General features: G+C 33.3%; 1 protein-coding gene and 1 long non-coding RNA gene across 2 annotated transcripts; both read right to left on the reverse strand.

Annotated features, from left to right (window-relative positions):
* Positions 1–3992: 3992 nt before the first annotated feature.
* On the reverse strand, positions 3993–5752 carry LOC113690014 (uncharacterized). Its single transcript, XR_003448292.2, has 3 exons — positions 5576–5752; positions 4506–4659; positions 3993–4326 (listed from the first exon to the last, which is right to left on the reverse strand). It is a non-coding gene; the product is annotated as an uncharacterized lncRNA (long non-coding RNA).
* Positions 5753–10363: 4611 nt separating this feature from the next.
* On the reverse strand, positions 10364–21202 carry LOC113690951 (putative protein FAR1-RELATED SEQUENCE 10). Its single transcript, XM_072050502.1, is given in 8 exon segments — positions 10364–11327; positions 12005–12448; positions 12528–12871; positions 12874–13653; positions 16312–16334; positions 16940–17032; positions 18214–18303; positions 20954–21202. Coding segments are annotated over 6 exon segments (2241 nt in total). The 5' UTR covers positions 16984–17032; positions 18214–18303; positions 20954–21202; the 3' UTR covers positions 10364–10721.
* Between the last annotated feature and the right edge of the window lie 1397 nt (positions 21203–22599).

The following is a 22599-nucleotide window of genomic DNA, read 5'->3' on the forward strand; positions in this document are numbered from 1 at the left end:
TTTGTGATTATCAGGACAAATTTGGTCCCTTTTACATGTATACATAGTCAAGTAACTAACACCTAACGTGATGTATATTTTTGTAAACTGATTGTACCTCATAAATCACCCTGTGTAAAGTACTCACAGATAAGCAAGAACTACTCATACAAGTAAAATTACATATCTACTATAGGGAGATGCACAAATTGATCAAAGGGCTAAATAACCATTCGAAATTTATGCGTATACATGCACTACCTTTTATAGATATACACAGTCAAGTAACTAACATCTAACATAATGTACATTTTTGTAAACTGATCGTACATCATACATCACCCCTTGTAAAGTACTCATAAATAAGCAAGGACTACTCATACAAGCAAAATTACACATCTACTATAGGGAGATGCATAAATATAGTAGATGCATAAATTGATCAAAGGGCTAAATAACAATTCCAAATTATGCGTACCATTACACTACCTTTTATAGATATACATAATCAAGTAACTAAGATCTAACATAGTGTACATATTTGTAAACTGATTGTACCTCATAAATCACCCCGTGTAAGGTGTTTATAGGCAAATTGTGCGCCAAAACAATGGCATTTTTGTTATTTTCTGGTTTCCAATAATTTTTCTTATTCATTATTTTTTTCCAGCATTTCCCCGCTTAAAACTTTGCCTGGTGTTGGTGGTTTTTGGGTAATTTCTCACCTTTTGATTAGGACAACCTGTCACATCCTATTGCCAGGGGTGCTAAGTGTGATTTCAAAAATATGGGGGGTACTAGATGTGATTAGAAGAAACCTCAGGGGAGGTTTCTGATATTAACCCAATGAATTTACTATATAGTTGTTCGCTGGTTATATAGAATCGATATAAGCGTACAAATTGGGATCTAATATGTTATACCCTGCATGCAATTGTTAATACATTATATCTTGTTCAATTTATTTTACAGCATACCAAGGATAAATATAGCTTCTTTTCACAAATTAATGGATATCAATCAAAGGTGGTAGAGCAAAGAAGTTAGATTGGATAATTAGATAGTTTTTTTTTTTATTTTGCCAAACTCATAACACTCATTAGAATATATTTACACTTAGTTCTTAGTGCATTACCACATGTTCAATCTATTTTATAATGTACTAGGGGAAAGAAAGGTTAAATTGCTAATTTTAGATTTTGTTTATTGATATTGCTAATTTGCAGTTATTTGTCCACATGTATATCGCAACCACATGCATAGTGCAATGGTATGCATATATTTGGAATGATTATTGGTGCTTTAATCCACCTGTGCATCTCTTTGCAGGCTACAGTGGGCGTGTAATTATATTTGTATGACTAATACTAATTTGTCTATAAGCAAATTACATGGGATGATCTATCAGTACAATCAATTTACAAAAATGTACATCATATCAGATGTTAGTTATTTGACTGTGTATATCTATGAAAGGTAGTGCAATGGTATGCATAACTTTGGAATGGTTATTAGCCATTTGATCAACTTGTGCATCTCTCTACAATTGATGCATAATTTTACTTGTATGAGTAATACTAGTTTGTCTGTGAGTATCTTACACGGGGTGATCTATGAGGTACAATCAGTTTATAAAAATGTACATCATGTTAGGTGTTTGTTACTTGACTATGTATATCTGTAACAGTGAGATTAGATATAGTGCAATAAAAAGTAGTCACCTGAGTTGGAATGTATTTTAGAAACTTTGGTATAATGCTATTAGTATTTTTTTGTGAAGTGTACACGTTGTTTGTAGGTACGGAGTAGTGCTATATGTTATGTATACTTACATGGTCATAAATTTATAAAAAGTTAGTCTATTATTTAAATTTGTAATTGGTTGTTAACTCTTACACATTGTCACGTACATATACATAATGTAAGAATGAATTTACCATATAATTGTTTGCTGGTTACATAGAGTTCATATAAGCATACAAATTGGGGTTTGATTAGCTATACCGTGTATGTAATTGTTAACACATTATATCTTTTTCTCCTTATTTTGTAGCATGTGAAGGGCAAAGATAGCTTCTTTGACAAATCAATGGATTTCAATCAATGCTGGTGGAGCAAAGAAATTATATTGGATAATTAGATAGTTTCATTATGCTAGACTCATAACACTCACTAGAATGTACTTACATTTAGTTCTTAATGCATTATCACATGTTCAATCTATTTTACAATGTACTAGAGGAAAAAAAGTTAAATTGCTAATTTTAGATTCTATTTATCAGTATTGTACATCTAGTTAGTATTTAAGTAGTATTTGTTGTTAATTTTTTTTATTGTTAGCTCAATTTGTTTTACAATATATCCAAAGTAGTAACTTCGATTCTATGAATTGGTAAAACAAAATTTCTATTGCTAATTAGTAACATCCCGATGTTGTACCCCATGTTAGTATTTATTGACTTTTTGTTGCTATCATCTTACAAACGGTTTAGTCCATTTTATGATATGTTTTAGGAAATAAAAATTTTTGTTTTACAAATTGGTGAAAACTAGTTACATTTAGTTATTTATAAGTTACATACATGTTGATTAAACACAAATTTAACTAGTCATATACCACTATTATGGAAATAGTAGCTTTAGGTAAAATTTTAGTTGTCAATATATTATAATCTCAAAAAGTAGTAATTGCCCATCAGTAAATTTGTTACACTCAATCATAGTGTCACTCGTTTCTGTTTTTATCAAACCCCAAACTAAAAACCTTAAAAACGTGGTTGGAATATCAATTTTGGCATACTTCTATCATTTAATTGATCTTTGAACAAATATCCTTAAGTTTATTAACTGTGATGCATATAAAAATAAACCAAATGAATACTCTAGTTATAACATTATGGACAACAATTCTAATGGATATATACAATGCTTCAAACAAATCTACAAATTGAACAAAAATCTACGATGATTACAATGATATCTACAAGGATTCTTACCTATCACTACATAACATTTTGTATAAATCGAAATTGAAAATTTACAAATATTGTGCTAACAAAAATCTATAAAAATAAATTACAAGAGTTATACAATGCTGTTAACTGAGTTTCACTTGCTCCATTTCTTCTTCTCAAGTTGATTTCTTCTTTTTCTTTCTAATTATAAATGGTGGGATTGGTTCTGCAAGGTCAATAGTTCCCACTTTTTATATTTCTTCCTTTTCATTTGGATTCTTTTTTATCCTTTTCCGTGCCATCTTGCCACTGCTCATGTAAATTGTAAAGGCTATTTACTTTGTTCAATACATATCAGTTTGACTATTAGTGATAGATGACTAATTAAATTTTTATTCAATCAGCGTGTATGTAACTTATAAGTAACTAAGGGTCCGTTTGGTTGGATCAAAATGGAAAATATTTTCCTAGGGACAAGGGAAAATATTTTCCATTGAAGTCATTTTCCTGAAAAATCACTTCTTTCTCCATAATTTTCCAGTGTTTGGTTATTAAGTGAAAATATTTTCCAAATTCCTTTTTTCATAATTTTCCAATGTTTGGTTTATCAATGAAAATATTTTCTAATATGTTTGTTGATATGTTGCAAATATTTTTCTACTCTTAAAACATTCATTTCGTTAGAAGTTAATTTTAGTTTCTATCCATTATAATCATATTATCATTTCTATAAAATATTTATTCATATTACACCATGAATTCTTAAATGGAATTATTAATGATACTAATGAATTGGTTGGGAAAGAAGAGTTAAAAACCAAACAAAAACCTAGCTGAACACTATTCTTTATTGGTATAGTATCATGTCATTATGTTGTTCCTTTGAAAAGGGAGAAGAACCTAAATGCAGAGAATCCTATATTGGAATATAAACCAAGATTTCAGCTCCATAATCAAAAATCTTATTCATGGTACAGAGTTAGAACCATTGGTACATACAAGCACCCTAATCAAGCCTAGAGTGATTCAAATCCCTGCTTTAAATGTTGTTGGCCTCAGTTGGATCAAAAATCTGGAACAATTCAATACATACAAAGGCAAATATAAGCCAAAATATAAAATATTGCTCAACAAAAAGGAAAATCACATCTCCAAATGGAAAATGGTCCCAAAAATATCAGTTGCCTAGGTAGTAAATCATGGATACAAAAGGAAACATCTATACAACACGTCACCAATGTTCATGTGAACGTTTTACAGGAAAAAATTTAGTGACCAGAGCTTTGAACAAATCCAGTTGGCCTGCACCTACAAATTCCCAAGGCCAAGGCAAGTGGCAAGGTACTCAGTCAGCCCTCCTTTTTTCCACTTGTAGATCACCTCCAAGGTGATGCTGAAACACAACAGGAAAAATAAATATCTTAATACGTGATAGGATCTAGTTCTTTCTTAACTAACTGATGCTTTCTTTTTATTTTAACCTGCTACATGCGTTGATAACTTAGCAATGACACAATGGACATTGTGAATAGCCAGTAAATAAACCCTCAACAAGGATTTATAATGACTTACCTTACTATCTATGTGACATACATATGGGCATGTTGGACAAAAGAATCTGGCAGGGCGGTCCATATGCGGCAATTCATACTGCAATAACATCCCACAAGTCCGGCAAAATTCCATTGCAGTCTCTTTTAGGATAATCCACTATTTATGTATGTCTCTACAAAATTAAAACAAGGGGAAAAAAGCATCAGAGTAACATAATATTAGCACACAAACTTAATCTTCACTTGATTGTTTCATTCACAATTTAAAATAAATAAGTAATACATATGCAAGATGCGCAAAAATGAAGCACTAACATAGTGGCCATAAAGAAAGGAAAACAGAAGTATCTAGATGATTAGAAAAGAAAACAAACTCTTTGATTTGACTCAAAATGATGAGCATTTCATTCCTTTCTATTGTTTACCTTTCGACACACACGCTCTCTCCTTTCTCTTCTTTCTTCTCCCTAATCCCAGAAGAGTATATGCGCAACTGAATGAATATTTAAGATACTAGAGAACCTCACCTTGCGAACGTCTTAACAACTTAACCTTTACCCCAATCCCAAAACATAAATCCTAAAATTTAAATTCTCTAGACAAGAAATTCCAACATTCAGTATTCATATCACTCAGAGAAATCAATAACAGCCATATACATTTAACAACAAATTTCTCAATAGAAAGACAAAATCAAACTCTAAGGACACCAATTGATTGATAATTTACAAAAAAACTACTGAAGTTTCTTAATCTATCAATCAATTGATACAAAAACAATCATGCAAGCTCAAGCCCTTACCTCAATAAGAATCGTCAGAAAATGGGAGTGAAGCAATAAATTTTACCAGAACTCCTAGAGCTTCATATAATTATAGAAAAAGAAAACTGAAAACTAAAGATAAAAGAAACATCTTTAAAAAAAAATCCAAATTCCTCTGTGAAACTAGTGCCACAATTCTCAAGAATTATAGCAACAAAATTTAAAAAAAAATCGATAGAATCCTAGATTGGAACAACCGATTTTATCAGATTTTTTTGGAAAAAATAAACAGATATTCAAGACAAAGCCCTAAATAAGAATCTCACCCAAGGCACCTTGCCAGAGTTGGAGATGGCTGCCATCAGAAATGATCATATTGTTGGTGATTTCTGAGTCTCTCCAATCTTCATTGCCCACTCTCTGTATCTTTAGCCGCAAAGTCTTTGTTTGTTTTTGTTAGAATGTGGGTAGGGAGCTCTATTGTGAAGTGCAAGAGCCGCTCGTTTTAATGAAGGAAAATAACTTCAGTAAGTCAAAAGATGAAGTTATTTTCCACCAAGTGAAGTAAAATATATTCCCCGCATAAATCTTTTTCCAAGATAAAATGATTACCAAACACAGGAAAATTTGGAAAACATTTTCAGGAAAACATTTTACATTCAAACAAACACACCCCAAATGTAACTAATTTTCACCAATTTGTGAAATAAAAATCTTTATTTCCTTAAACATATCGTAAAATAGGCTAAACATACCTAATGTCTTTGCTTCACCAGTATTGATTGATATCCATTAATTTGTCAAAAGACGCTATCTTTGCCCATGACATGCTGCAAAATAAGGTGAATACGATATAATGTGTTAACAATTATATACAGAGTATAGCTAATCAAACCCCAATTTGTATGCCTATATGAACTCTATGTAACCAATTAACAACTATATATTAAATTCATTCTTACATTATGTGTATGCATGTGACAGTGTGTAAGGGCTAACAACCAATTACAAATTTAAACGATGGACTAACTTCTGTAAATTTATGACCATGTAAGCGTACATAACATATAGCACTACTCCATATCCACTAACAACGTGTACCCTCAATAGAGAAATTTTAATATCAACTATACCAAAGTTTGTATAATACATTCCAACTCATGTAATTACTTTTTTCTGCATTATATCTAATCTCTCTTTTATATATATACATAGTCAAGTAACTAACACCTAACATGATGTACATTTCTGTAAACTGATTGTATCTCGTAGATCACCTTGTGTAAGATACTCACCTTGTCCAATTCGATTGTGTAAGATACTCACCTTGTCCAATTCGATTTAATGTAAGATACTCACCTTGTATCTCGTCGATCACCTTGTCCAATTCGATTGTGTAAGAGGGTAAGCATTATAATGTCATACATTGCTGCTGCAAAATTCAGAACTAGTGCACTACTGGAGTAATTTAAAGTTTTGCAGCAAAAAAGTTTAAATTTGTTCTTTTCTGATGCAGAGAGGAAGGTCTTCAATGAAAACCAATGCTGCTGTAAACAAGCAAGGTATAATTCCCTTTGTACCAAATGCTCAAGCTACTCTAAATGGTGGATCTCAAGCCGAAACTTCTGTTAGCATTAATACTGCTGCAATAGTGGCCTCTAACACTATAACCAGCAGTTTCTCTATGATGTTTTGAGAGTGCTAAAGGTTCCCTGCAATCCTTGCTTGTGGTATCTGAAGTAGTTTAGGTACTAGTCTTCTTAGCTCCTAGCAATACTGAAGCAATGTTAGCTTTTGTGGACAATTTTTTGATAAGTGGTGCAATGTGCATCTGATTTATATTTCCTGCCACTTATGGTGCTGTTTGACTAATCTTAGAACTACTTGTGTATAGTTTTGTGCATTGCAATTCTCACCATCTAAACAACTAGTTGTAGATGGTGTTTTTGTTCAGAATTGGATTGCAATATAAGGCTTACGTATCATGTTACTAGACTGATCCAATATAGTATCATGGACTATGTAATTAGTGGAGAAGGGGCATGGACGGTTACTGCTGTTAAAGGTAGTATAATTACTCGCTGTTATTCTAGTGTTACAACGTGTACAAATGATATTACACCGTGATAGTTTTCTAGTGTTACTCTAGTGTTATTCTAGTGTTACAACGTGTACAAATGTTACAACGTGTTATTCTAGTATTACAAATGTTATTCTAGTGTTACAACGTGTACAAATGTACTTATCAACTACCCTGATAGTTTTTGCTACGCAAGCCACCCCACTCAACCTCTTTTAGCCAAGATATATGTATACTATGCAACCAGATTTTAAAAGGTGAGAACTTTAATTCATCAATTGAGTCAAATTTACAAACACTTGGCATGCATAAGTTCCCTGTGCATACATTCTTTAAGTTGGCTCTCAATGTATCTAATTTATGCTACCCATATGATTTCCTTGTTTAGGAGTTTTCGCCAGAATTTCAATTTCATTATTCATGTCACATTGTCTTAAAACGAGTTGTACAAACAAAATCATGCAAGTAAATTCATCCCCCTTCTGTCGTAAAACAAGCCAAATAGTGCAATGAGTTTGCAATATTCTTACCTTTGGGGTTTAGTCCAATTCGATTGAGTCTATCTCTGCTTTAGATCTCACCAACTTCCGTCTTGTTGCAGCCTTCATGAAAATTTTTGTCCCGCAACAGTTACTTCTGCAACACTATACACTTTCTCCAAAAACCTCTCATCTGAAACTTCCCAATTTGGGGTAGGGATATTATTTTGCTGATACTCTGGAATTGTGAATGAATGTTCACAAGATATGTTTTTGGAGGGAGACCAAAATTCTATTTCATTTGAACATTTCAGATGAAGAGTCGTGCCTCATTAATTTGAGCGGGAATTTTTGGAACGGAACAGCTGAGGTATTTTAACGGAGCCCGTTAGCCCCTCAGATGTTTTTTTATTTTTTTTCCTATTCACTCACTAAAACAACGTCGTTTTCCTTTGCTGTTGCTCCCATTATACGTGGCCTATTGCAGTCCTCTCATTTTTTTTTGTGAGAGGACCTCAATTAACTAAATACCAAGGTCAAAAATATTATTCTAGAGAATAATTTTGTTACAATCTTAGGAGCTGAAAGAAGGACTTTCAATGAAAATCTTCAAAATTTCTAGGGGCTAAAAGGAATATGTTGAGATTTGGAGGGAGGAGGGCTAGTTGTCCCCTTGGTCCTTACTCCATACTGCCATCCCTTGACGACAAGAGTTTTTTTTTTTTCCCACATTGATTTAAATTTTCTCTTTTAGTTGCATTAGATATATCCTTGCTTTTTGTTAAAAAAATTTTGATTCGACTTCCAAGAAGTTTTTTTATAGTCTTCCAATTTCAACTCATCCAAAATCGATTTACTAAAGAAATAAAGCATTTTCTTTCACAAGAAATATCCTTAAAAAATATTTTGTACTAACAACACCAATGTTAGTTTTTGCTTGTATGAGGTATAAATATAACATATTCTTTTTGGAAGAATTGCACAATATTCAATATCTTCTTTGATCTTGTTCTATACATAATTTATGCAAGAACCTTTGCTGGCTTGTGGCATTGCACAAGAAGAGGCTCCTTTTAGTTTCTAATTTTTTTTTATCGCAATGATAACATTTTTATAGTCTAATCTATCTTATTATAGGGGGAGGAGAAGGGGAAGGCTAACCGACAAGTCACTGAAAATAACAAGCCACATATAGTGACAAGTGTTTTGGTGAAAAATAAGGTTTAAAGTCTTGATGGTGACCAACAGCCCAAACGACTGTTAACTTTTCAGTTTCTAATTAACAATGGATCGAAAGAGGATACAGTAGGCGGGGCAGGAGGCAGCTGCTCCCCAAGTTTTGAAAAATTTCTTTTAGCCCTTAGAGAATTTTGAGAATTTTCATTAAAATTCTTTCTCTTGCCTCTAGATGTTAATAAAATGTTATTGCCCCCCATTCACCTAACATTTGCTATACTCATCTTTTAAGCATATTTCACCTTGCTATTTGGTTAGTTAATCCACGAAGTTGAACTTGTTATTAGCGGTATTAGCATTACTTGTTGACTTATTAAAACTTTGTCTATTATGTCAAGAAAAATTTGTTTAAAGCTAAACTACGCACATTTTTTTAATTGGTTTAGTTTATTTTAGTTTTCATTTTCTATCTGCCAAATTTGATATTTAAGTACCTAGTTCTACATATATATGATTTGTTATATGTGAAGTTGAAACTAGTAAATTTGTATATTTTCAAAATTACTTTTTTAAATACTTAAAAACCAACATATACATCTAAGTAGCAATATTATCAGTGTATTTTCGAGTGGCATGGTGAGACATAATTGCTTTTTAAAATTTGATATTAGAGAATAGTCTAACTATAATTTTTCCTCTTAAAAAGTGTACGAATGAGAAGATAGAGAATTGAGTAGTTATGTTAATACATGGCTAATGCATATTAGGTTTTTGTTAATACATGCTAATACATGGCTAATGTAGCTTCCTTGTTGTGTTTCATACAATTAGGTTTTTTTTTTTCTTTTGTTTTGTTAAAATAATATAGTGATACAAAGGAGATTGTTCATATAGAAATGTGATTTTAAATTTTTTACTTTAAGTTGCAATAAGATATCAAGATTGGATACTTAAATGTTCAAAATAAAAAAGCATAGAAACCATAATTTTAAAATTACACATTGCACTTATAATATTCTATATATAAAAAAAAGCCTGCCCCCACCCCTCCCCAACAAAAAATCCCAACTCTTCCACTGCAATGGATAGTTATTTTTGTTAATCTGGAACCAGTCTTCTTGTTGCCTATTTGATCAAATTGACAATTAAAAAGATATTCTTAATCCTATTTACAATTGATAGTGGTTGATGAAACATCATCTTGTGTGTATACATACATACATACGTACATATACGTATACATATACATATAAATCGCCTACTGATGATTGACATTGTCAACTTCAAACCTATGATAAGCAAAAGTTAAAAACAAACCAAGGAAACCCTAAAGCTGACAGGAATAAAAAATCATTTATGAAAAATAAAACATTTGAACCTGTTGTTAAGAGATTTTTAGATTTCTAATCTCAGAATGGAGTATTACATGGCATTAAAAGAATTGGCATGTTTATATGCACTTAAATGAACAATGTAAAGAAGTACATGAAAATTTTGTGCAGAAGAATGGACTTTTAACTGCTACAGATACAGAGCCCAACTTTATCCCCCCAGCTCTAGTTTTAGCATCTAGAGCATGGGCTAATTTGCAGAGATCAAAAGTAAAAATCAGGAACTTTCTTCATTCCTACAAAAAGGCTCCTAACCACATTGATGCGTTCAACATCTAAATCAGTAGCCAGGCCCCCCAAAGAAAGTTTCCAATTGACTTTTCACTAACCACCAGATTATGTCAGCCTAAGGTTCACTGGTATTATTAGGTGCTAAATTCAATGCAACTTCACTCATAACCGGCATACTCTGTACATGTTCAAGGAGTTCTGTTAGCACTCTATGAACATGATTGTAACGCTCCTTAGAGATTGATGCTTCACAGAACAGGCTTGAAGTAAGGGAATGAAAGGCCTCAGACAGCTCATTGCCGCGGCTTTCAATGATTTGATCATCCAAAGGAACTAAGGAGCTCTGCAGTTGCCATCGTATTGGAAAATATTTTTCTGGAATCTGAAAGTAGTTCTTTACGATGAGCACACGCAGGGAATGTCTGCACAAAATCCCAGAATGTTCAAATTCCTTGCATGAGCAGTGAACTTGCTCGTCTTCAGGCATCCAGAAAACAAGGCATTCTCTTTCCATTTTCTTATAGTGCCTCACAAGATATGAACCATTAGCCATTTCAGTAAGAGAATACTGCATAGATAGCATAATTTCATTCTGTGCCACATTAAAGGCATAAGGAGTTAGAATACTCCTTGCATGTTCTTCAAGTGGCAGGCCAGTTTTCATGGGCAGATACAGCATCTCATCCTGGTTCTGATATCCAAAGCTGGCAGCGATACCAACCTGCAAAATTCAGTAGTTGATGAAAAGCTTAAAGAAATTTAGAATTATAAAGTTTCCAAGAGCGTTCGCTCAATAATTTTGCACAACCTTCAGTAATGAGAAGCCTCTTTGGTACCTAGAACTCAATACTGAGTAGTAGGAACTGATTTACAATTTGCTAAATTTGTATCAGAAAAGGGTATTTTGATAATTTAGTCTTTTCCAGGATTCTAACAGTAGTTATTTTTAATGTATTGCTTTCTGCTGGAATAAATTGAAAAATCCTTCTTCTGATTTGAATTAGTATTAGAGTGAGGCAAGGAACTGTACTCTTAGGTAAGATACAAATTCTAGCCAAAGTATGCATCAGTTTGAGAGAGAGAGAGAGAGAGCTTTCCCATAGACACTTGGGAGCCTCCTTGAGGGGTTGTATGATACAGCCTTGCATTTGGTTTTAGGCCCAGTGGTTTCTAGGAGTATTTACTAGAGTTACAAATGTTCTTTCTTGTTTTAATGCTTTGTATTTCGAGTTATGGCAGATCTATCTATTTTCAGCCTCATTTACTGCTTAATTGCAGCTTTCTACCTTTTCAAATACTAACTAAATTATCCTCCAACTCTGGGGGAATCGCAAATATTGCAGGACAAACAAAAACACAGTGGGAAAGCTGAAAATGAAAAGTCATTAGGAAATGAACCTGCTCAAAGAAGGACTGCAGGCATGTTTGCATGCTCAATATATTCTTCAAGAATGACTCCACAGATTTCAAATACTCAGAAGTTAAGCTACGAGCCAGAAAGAAATTTCGGGTGTAGCAAAATGGCCATGATGTACGGTAAGAAAAGAGCAACGCAATATGCTTGTCTGAACCAAGTCCAAACTGACCAACCACGTGATTCCACTGATGCTCAAAGTCCTCTACATTTTCCAGATGACACAACATATCAAACCGAGGTCTGAATTCTGCATATTGTGAACCAAGTGACAAAGAGAACCAACTAGATAATTTTGAGAGAACCTGCCATACACATATAATGTGCTTGGTATTTGGCATCTCCATGGCTATAGAATCTCTGAGTCCTGAATCTATATCAGTAAGGATAGTCTGAGGCTGCCCTCCTCTCATAAATTGAATAAATACCTGTGCAATTAAGAGACAACAGTAACAGTAAGTGTGGGGTATGAAGCAGCATATGAAAGATCAAGGTTTCAATACAAACCTGTAAGGCCCAAGAGAATGACTGCGATGTTTCATCTTGTAATAGAGCACAGCCGAGAAAAATTGCTCTCCCATGATTGCTAATGCCAAACCAAATCCCAAGTAGCAGATTGTAAGTGATTGAACGATAAGTGGTGTCAAATGTAACAACATCACCAAAAACTGAAAATGCACGGACAGAGTCTCCATAAGCCCATGCAATGTTTTCTACTTTTCCATTTTCCTCGGTACTATAATTGTAGACAAATCCATCATTCTTCTGTGCCATAGCTTTACAAGCCTCAAGAAGCTCCTGGAGATCATTCTCCCTCTTCTCAGACAGCATAGCATCATTTTCTTGAACTGTTTTTTACATGTCCTGACAAAATTCCTTACATCTTTTTCGATAAAAGGCAATTGACCTGGTTGAACACCCTTTTCTAACTCCAGCACCTTTAATATTCGATTCACGGGAAATCCAGCTTTAGAGAGTAGAAGGATGCGCTCTTGATCTGCCTCTTGAATTTTTCTATAGGCAGGAAGTAGGCGCACCTGATCATCTTCCAACAGTTCGTGGTTATGAACATTACTGAACTGAGAGACATACCATTGAGCTTGGCCATTTACAACCTCCTTTGTTAGGTACATTTTTGCATCACAACCACATCGTACTGATTTTCGATCCCTTGGATGCTCCACATTGGCTTTCTTCCTAGGTTGATTAAATCCTGAACGGTAACAAACAAAATCCCTTCTATAAATCCCTAAATTTTGGCTTTCTGTTGAACGGGCTTTCCTAATTGAGAATCCATTCTTTCGAGCAAAGTTGCTATAATATTCAAAAGCTTCATCATCACTTCGAAATATCTGGCCAACATAAGGAGTGAAAACAACTTCATTTGACGAAGAAATTGTCGTTTCATTCTTCATAGAATGCAATCCAACTGTCGGTTGGTCATCTCCTTCGTACTTAATATAGCACTTCCAATCTCCACAAGGGCATTGCTGCCGTCGAATCCATATATTATTCAATGTCTTCACGGCCATAGTTAGAGAGAAATCTCTATATAAATATAATATCTGAAGTCCCAAGTCTGCCACTTGAGCCCTTAAACCCCCGAATCTTGAGAAGTCAAATTTCTTGATTCCTAGCACAATACCACAAGTAAAATTACTTTAGCATGGAAGTTAAACCGCCAGTTGCTCATTTGCAGAGAGCTCAACATGTAAGAAAGCCAAAATTATTTCAATTGACTACACAAAATTGCAGAGAGTTCAGCATGTAACAAAGCCAAAGTTGTTTCAGACAACTATAAAATATTTAAAAAAAAAAACAAAAAAGAATTGCAAACATAAACATTTCAATTACGGTACAACGGCAATAATTCAAAGAAAAAGCACTTAATTACCACTCCAGTTTTCTTTATATCATTCCTTCTAAAATGACAACCGTAATGTCGTGTCAATAGACCCATCGAACCTATTTTATATAGCTCTAATTACCAAAAAAAGATATTCCCAAGATTAACAGATAATTAACTGAACCCAAAAATAATAAATATTCAGAAATACTGAAGAGAAAAAGGACTGTGCACTGAAATATATTAAGGTGGATTAAGCATAACAGGGATGCGTAGAAGATGGAAATTATCTGAAGATAATGATGACGATCATTAGCGTAAATCCTCTGAGCAACCCTCCTTTGGTTAGTTGATCTAGTTTTCAAATCTTCTAATTGCTTTATGTTTCACCTTTCGGCTTTGGGTTCTCCAAGTTTCGGCAATAGAACTTGTAAGCCCATTTTGGGCCTTTAGACAATTTAACCCAATCAGCAGCAGACAATGGATAAATAAGCTAAGGACGGCTGCAAAAGAAAGAGCTGCTCACTGAGAAATTCATGCTTGACCATGCCAAGTGGTCGCTTGACTTCCAATATGGTTTAAGTAAAGCTACTAGAACACCTTTGTATTTGGCTTGCAAGCTCGTAAGCTCGTAAGCAAAATTGAGCTTTCACGTAAAATTGGTCAACAAGTTAAATTTAGAATTCCTGGGCTGTAGGTTAAATGCTCAAAGCATTGCATACTGCAATTTAAAAAAAAAAAGGAAAAAGAAAACAATCTAAATGGTGTGAAATAGCACTACCCTTGATCTAGATCGATGCCTTCCCTCTAGCCCCTTTTATAACCAATTGGGTCCACCCTCACTCCCCAGTTAGAGTAGGATAGGTGTTGCCATTTGTTATTGTATAAAAAATAAGAAAATATAGTTGAAAAATATAGTTTATTTTAGTCTCTTACCTAATACAGTGTCTTCTTTAAATCCTGTAATGTTTCAAATAGGCCAATTAAGCTCATTACCTATTCAAACCTTACTATTATGTACTCTTGAGCCCACATGAAATCATTGAAATGACTTAATTCGTCAAGTATAGATAAGCTAAGGACTACATTGACAAAAACTGAAACAAATAAGGATCAAAATGGGACTATTGCATACAATTTACAGTTACTGATATAGCTTTGATAAATTTGGTATAGGGTTCCTTTAAATTAAGATTTTTGAAATTTGTTCTGCATAATGATACTATAGCGCTTTCATGGTATGATCTATGTGAGATAAAAATTTAACTGAAATAAACATTAAAAACATATGTGCCAAATAATACAAACAATCTTTTCCAAAGAACCACATATCCAAACACACCCATAATATTTCTTCAATAGGAGAGGGAAATATCATAATTGAATGGATAAACCTTACTATTGTCCTTGACCAACCAACTTATCTTGTCCAATTGACCTTGAAAATTTGCTTTTAAGCAATTATTTCTTGCAATATCAATAAAATTTTTCTACCAAAAATTTTTGGCCAATTCCAAAAAGCATTAATTTTCTCTACAGTTATCCTTCCCTTTTCACACACATGAAAATAAAGATAAAAGGGAATATAACTAGAATGGACTATTTATCTAAAGGGTACCTGATATGCATTTAAGATGATAAACTCAACAAAAGTCACATTAAATTGAATAATTAATTAAAAAGGGGGGGGGGGGGGGGTAGGGTGGGGGAGGCAACAAATTGGTGCATCGGTTAGGATGGTAAATTGTACACATACGGGTACATCCTTTACCCCTCCCTTCCCCCTCACCGACCCACTTCCACCCTCCCCCGCCACCTGCTTCCCCCTAACCTCCCCATTCCCCTCCTGCCCTCCCTTGTTCCTCCAGCATTTCCCCTCACTATGGGGAAAGGAGGTGGGGGAATAGAGAGCTTTTCTCATCAGATAAGCTTCTCTATGTTTTGCGGGATGAAATTCTCTCTCTTCTGCTAGTAACATAGTATAGCTCTCCCTCGACTTTCGTTGCCTAAATTGTTTTGAGCAGCCATTTCATAACATTTATCAGACATCCTAAATCTCACAATTAGAAGTAGAACGTTGTCAAGAAACAATAAAGAAGCACACTAATAAGGATCACAAATTAATGGTAAGTGTAAAGGCATAAATGGGAAACAAACACAACAAAGAAGATACAATTACGCATTGTTCTAAAGAAAAGGCAAGAAACTTTCAAGCTGGCATAGAATTGCAGGGAATTTGATTCAATAATTGTACAATGTCAACTTCTACATAAACGAAAATAAAGAAAAAACTAAATACCTCAATTGCATGATGTCATCTCAAGGAACTTGTACAACCAAATAGCAACCTAGTGTACATAGCAAAAAAGGGATACATATAAAACTTGCGCATACACGTAAAGAGACTTAATCTCAAGGCAAAAGCCACAAACACTTCAACCATACCTTGTGATAGGAGGCCCAATGATCTGCACAACAATCACAAAAAGAATAAAGTTACTAAAATTTAATCTCTAAACAAAATTGATAGAAATGAAATTTAATGCTCAAAATTATAATACAACTGAATGCATGAAATAAAAAAAGAAAAAACATAAATATTGCAAAATCAAAAGAATCAATAAGAGATGCAAAATGGACGAAATAACCAGAAAAATACGATAAGAGAAAAAAAAATACATGGTGGCATCTTAAGGGTTGGAAAGGCATTAAAGTGCTGACAGAACTACTGCTTCATTGAACTCGACAATCAAATAAAAAAGAAAAGAAGAAAAAGGAGAAATAACTAGCAAACAGAAAATTAAGAACTGTTAAATAAGCATCGGTGAGGGCATAATAGTAACAATAATTGTTCAAACTCACTAAGACCATGTATGAAGTTAAAGCAAAACATAATTAGTACCTAGTTGAAAAGCGGAAAAAAACTCCTAAAATAAGGGCCCTAATTAAGCAGATGAAACGGAAGAAACAGTTGAATCGAAAACACCTACAGAACTAGGAACTAAATCTGTGAGAATAAACTAAATCAGAAATCTTTTATATGAAAAATTCTAAGGCATGGCAACAAACTTACTCGTACAAGAAATCTGTATGAAAGAACAATTGAGGCATAGCCATTCCACAGCAAGGGGAAGAGATAACTGATTGAAGAAAGGGACTTGTACACCTGCATCAATTTAACTATAATTCCCCAGTCCCCACTCATCTTTCTCTTCTTCATGCATAACAATCAGACAACATTATAGCCAAAAAAGACCTGCCTTAATTAACACAGAAGCATCAAAATTTGTGTGCATAGGCAGCATAACTGTTTTTCAATTTCAACCTTTTGTTTCTTGGGGAATTGAGCAAATAAATGAGAGGTTGCCCTTATCAAAACTGTAGCATTATCCCTGAATTACAAAACCACATTTCAAACTAATAAGCACATGCAAATCCAAGAATACACAAAGCTAAATAACTATAATCACCAAAAAAAAAATCAACAAACTGAAGGAAAACCTAAAAAGAAAAAAAAATTACACTTGAACTCTGAAGTCAGGTCAGTATAGGGCTAGGAGCTTAGGGCACAGCAAATATTTGAATGAGAAATTGCGAAATTGGGAAGTTGTGAAACTAAATCTATGAATCCAACTAGAGCAGGAATATCTTATATTGAAAGCTCTAATGCATTGCCACAGATGCAATCATAAAAGAAATCGCTATGACGAATATCCATTCCACAGCAAAAGGATAACAGGACTGATTGAAGAAATCTTGCACGAGAAATACACATGAACTATAATTCCCCACTCATCTTTTCCCCACTTTATATTCTACACCTCAAAACACGTATGATGATCAAACAACAATATGAAGTCTTTCTTGAAGCCATCCATTGTGCCACTATATATGAATTTCTGCTATTAATTTAAGACTCCATTAACCAGATTATTATGTTGCGGCTTTATAATATAAAAAACCATTTTTACCTATTACCCTACCTAAAGTTATCTGCTTATCATAGAAAAAACAAGGAAAAAAATAAAAGCACATTGCAGATACATAACATGGTGCTTTTACTTTCAAAAAGCATACAAGCATGAATAACACTAACAATTACTCAACATGTTTTTTCCTGTTTTTGCTCCAACATTTGTTTTCGAATCATTTGTTAGTTGGCTTTTGTTTCTATTAATGATAAATCACCTTTTTTGCCAAGAATATCTGGTAAAAAAAAACACTTTTCTCATGTTTGAACTCTTAACAAAAGTCTACCATTGCAAATTGAACTTTTTATGGTTAGTTCTTGATGTAAGAAGTGAAGGCAGTTGGCTGATGTAAGAAAGGAAGCCTAGAGTAGCACACCTTATATGATTTTTCCATTTCAAATGGATCTCCCATAGGGCGAGTTAGCTCCAGCTTTATAACTTTGAGAGTTCCTTAACTCTGTGCCAACTGCCAAGACAAATAGTATCTGACATTAGCTAACAAACAAATTTGAAAGATTGGAGATTGGTTACCACTCAGTAAACAAGATAGACGGACTTGTGAGAGAAAAAAGTAAATGATTACCAAACACCATCCAGAATAAGAAGGTTTGAAAACAAAAGTTACTTTTCATGTTTCAATACCCATTAGGTATCTACATAGGTGACCAAGGAGACAAAAAGAAACAATGGAGAGTACGGGAATTAAGTAAATAAGAAAACATAAACAAACTCCCAAGGGAGGCAGCAAGAAAAAACATTTCCAACACAAACTCCCTAGGCAAGCGGCAAGAAAAACATTTGCTACTTGATGACATTTCCAAAAATGAATACAAGTTTCATATGTTACTCCAACCTTATCAAAGTGGGAAAAAAAAAGAAGGAAAAATAGTTGTGATACTTGTGCTGTAAAATTCCAGGATTCAGCTACGTATATAAGACCTGAAGCTATCCATGTTCTTGTTGCAACCATATTTACTGTAACCTCATGCCAGGAGAAATCCAGTTTAAAAGGAAAGTGCTATATCCTTTTTCAACTAGAAAAATGTGACAAAAATACAGAATCCACAAAGAACAAATTATCACTGATTGTAAGAACAATTCATTCTTCCAAACTAATCAAATAATCTGTGTTCTTTTCAAGCTTTTTCCTAAACATGGAAAGTCTCTCCAATTTTTTCCCCCACCTTTTAGATATGCAATTCCAGCAAACCCTTCACAGAATATAGAGTTTTTGCTGGACATTAAGAATATCAAAATGGCAATGTCTCTTATGCCCTGATAGGGACACCGAACAACCCAATGGCTAACTAAGCTCCATTATTTGACCAGTACACTAACAGCAGAATGCCATTCTTAGTCATTCCTATCCATCTTAAATACTTACAATTCTCTCAATATTCTCGACAAGTGGACACCGAACAACCCAATGGCTAACTAAGCTCCATTATTTGACCAGTACACTAACAGCAGAATGCCACACTTAGTCATTCCCATCCATCTTAAATACTTACAATTGTCTCAATATTCTTGACAAGTGATTGCTGTGTGTATACAACTATGCCTGTTTTCTAGGTTTAAAAGAATACATTCAGTATTTTTTTTTTCATCTAGTCAAATATGTTGTTTACACGAACGCATATCAGAGTGGCGGTTTTATAGGCAGAACATTGCTGTTTAAGTTCTGATTCATCCAACATCCTCAAGTAATTCAACTAAATAACACCATTCTGATCAATATCTGACTAAATCCAAAAGGGAGGGTGAAAAAACAAGGAATGGTTAAAATAAAAAATGTCTCAAATAACATCAAGATAGGTGTAAAGAATGCATATAAGAACATAAAGTAGTTCAAATTTCATCATTATGCTGTCTCTACAGCGGATACCAGGAAGTGCAGTTTGCATGCTTATATCAGTCATGATGGATTTAAAAGACATCACAAGAAACTGCATTACATTCTGAACATGAAAAATGCATTCTTTAGTTTGCTTGTTGGGAACAAATGACAAGTTAGAAGGTGAAGAAAAATCGTCAGAAGAGCACAAACAAGTACAGTAAAATAAACACACCTAGAAGCAAATTATCGAACATACAGAAATTCAGATTATCTCATGCCGATTAAAACAGGGCAGACTGGCTGACTTTTTACCAAGTATAGGCCACATCATTATAATTTTTCACTCACTTTCTTTTCTACCCTCTGAGCATTACTTGTTCACACAAACTCTCAGAAGCATAGAACTGAAACTAACTGCTATATCCTTTACCTCTTAATCCAAATTATGACAGAAAAGAAATCAAGGACGGGCCTGAAATCTTAAAACAGTAAATGTGTTAAAAAAAATCTAATTTGTCAAGCAAAAATCCAACAACCAGTAATCCAATTCAAGTGACGCTAATCCATGGCTATATCGACACTGCACAATATACAAAGCATAGACATGTGTGAACAAAGTAGTTACAATGGCCCAAAACTCAACCTGATGAAAAGTTAACACAAATAACATATCGTGAATCATTAGATGGAGATTTATCATAATAACTGCATAAGAAAGCATCACCAAAAGAAATGACATAATCGATGAATAATCAGAGAAATGATCAATTATTCCAACCAAACTCACTTTTTCGAAGCCTGTTATTGATGTAACATGAACCAGCTACTTTTCATTAGATTCTTATTACCGGAGAAAGAGAAAAAATAATAATAATAATACACAAATTTTACAAATGGGGTTTTAATTCTATAATCAAATAAGCCAAATTACCCTACACAAATTATGCAGATGCTAAAATACAAGGAAAAAAAAGATTCGAAGAGAACCCAAAGACAACCAATCACTGAACCCAAAAAAAAAAAAAAAGAAGAGTTCTACTTCCACAACCAAATCCTTAAAAGAAGGGGTGGGGGGCTTGAGGAGCACAACTTATTCATTAGCTGAAGAGCACATAATTAAGAGGCAAAAGCTAATCCAATCAACATACATGCTAAAGAACAGAAAAAAAAACCAAGAACCAAAATTTTTATTGAATTTAAAATTTTAGAAGTAATGTAGAGTATGAAATTTTACCTAACAAATTTGATTTTTGCAGAAAAAAAAGAGAAAATCACGGACCGCCTTCAGGATTAAGATCAATTTCTTGATTCACTTGGCCTGAGAGTAGCCTGAATTTTAGCTTTTATTGTAATCAAACTAGTTGCAGGTGGGATGTATTCAACTGTTCCGACAAGGGCGTAAAAATGTTGAAAGAGCAAAGATTGTTTCTAAGTAGAATGAAGTGCAGAAGCAACGGTCGGCAGCAGCGGATGGCCGGAGTTTTGGTAGGAGTAAGGACGGAGGCAGAGAGACGGTGCGGCTTAAAAGTAAGTTCTTGAATTAAATTAAATTTTGGGGTTATTATCACTTTACCCCCTTCAACTATATCGCTACTATCAGTTTACCCCCTAACGTTATTTTTTAGTTACTTTACCCCTATAAATAATTCAACTCAACACGTTAAGAAATTTTGAACAAAATAACCCTTTTATTCTATAGCATTATTACATTGTTATTACTACTTTATTTCTTTAAATTATAGTGATATAATCACTTTAATTTCTAATATTATTTTATAAACATTTTACTTCATCGTTAATCTAACTAGTATGATAAAAAAAATTTAAATATATTTACCCTTATATATAAAATTAAAAATAAAAAAGTTGGAATGATTATTCTTCTTTTTTTTCACTTTAAGAGATCCAAATATATAAAAATAAAAGAGTTTTCTCAAATTTCTTTTTTTACACTTATTAATATTAAGAAAAGAAAAAGAGATAGGAAAGTAGGAGACAGAAAATTAGATTTTGCAAAGAAAAAAATAAAAAGTCTAACATTATCGTATTAATTTATGGTTATTGGGATTAGAATTGAAATCTAGTAGTAAACAATAAAATAAAATAATTTTAAATAATAAAAGTATTTAATTCTTTCTTATTTGTTTTTTTTAAAAAGAATTGAGCTCTCTCTCTCTATCTCTCTCTCCCCCCTCCCTTCCCCTCCCGATCTTTTTATTTTTTTAAATATTAATAAGATTGCAAAAAAGAAAGAGATTAATACTTTGATTTTTTTTATACTAAAGAGGAGAAGAGTCACTCTAAATTTTTTAATTATTTTTATTATATAAAAAGGAGGGTACTTTCTTCTAAAATTTTTCAACTTGCTAAATTGGTTTAATGGTGGGATAAATTGCCTAAAAAATAACTCTATGGGATAAATTAATAATGAGGTTATAGTTTATAGGGGTAAAGTGATAGTAACTTTAAGGGCTAAACTTGTCTTTTTACTTTAATTAATAAACTCCGTTAAGTTTGACCGCTAGTTAGGGGTAAATAGGGGGGTAAAGTGATAGTAACTTTAAAGGCTAAACTTGTCTTTTTACTTTAATTAATAAACTCCGTTAAGTTTGACCGCTAGTCTTAGGGGTAAAGTGACTAAAAGATAACATTAAGGAGGAAATTGATAGTGGCATCGAACGTTAAGGGGATAAAGTGATAATAACCCTAAATTTTGAGAAAGGATAATTTTAGAAACATCCCTCCCCCTGAGGTTTTCCATAATTTCACTTAGACCTTCTCTTATTTTAAAAATTACAATTGAATCATAAAGTTTGGACTTAGATTTAGATTTAGATGAATAATAATTACGATAGCATCATGATGTTTAGATAAATAAGAATCATAATAGAATTGTCATGATGTTTAATCGTCTTAGATATTGTA

The sequence above is a fragment of the Coffea arabica genome, chromosome 5c (genome assembly GCF_036785885.1).
Source record: "Coffea arabica cultivar ET-39 chromosome 5c, Coffea Arabica ET-39 HiFi, whole genome shotgun sequence".
In the NCBI taxonomy this organism is placed as follows: domain Eukaryota; kingdom Viridiplantae; phylum Streptophyta; class Magnoliopsida; order Gentianales; family Rubiaceae; genus Coffea; species Coffea arabica.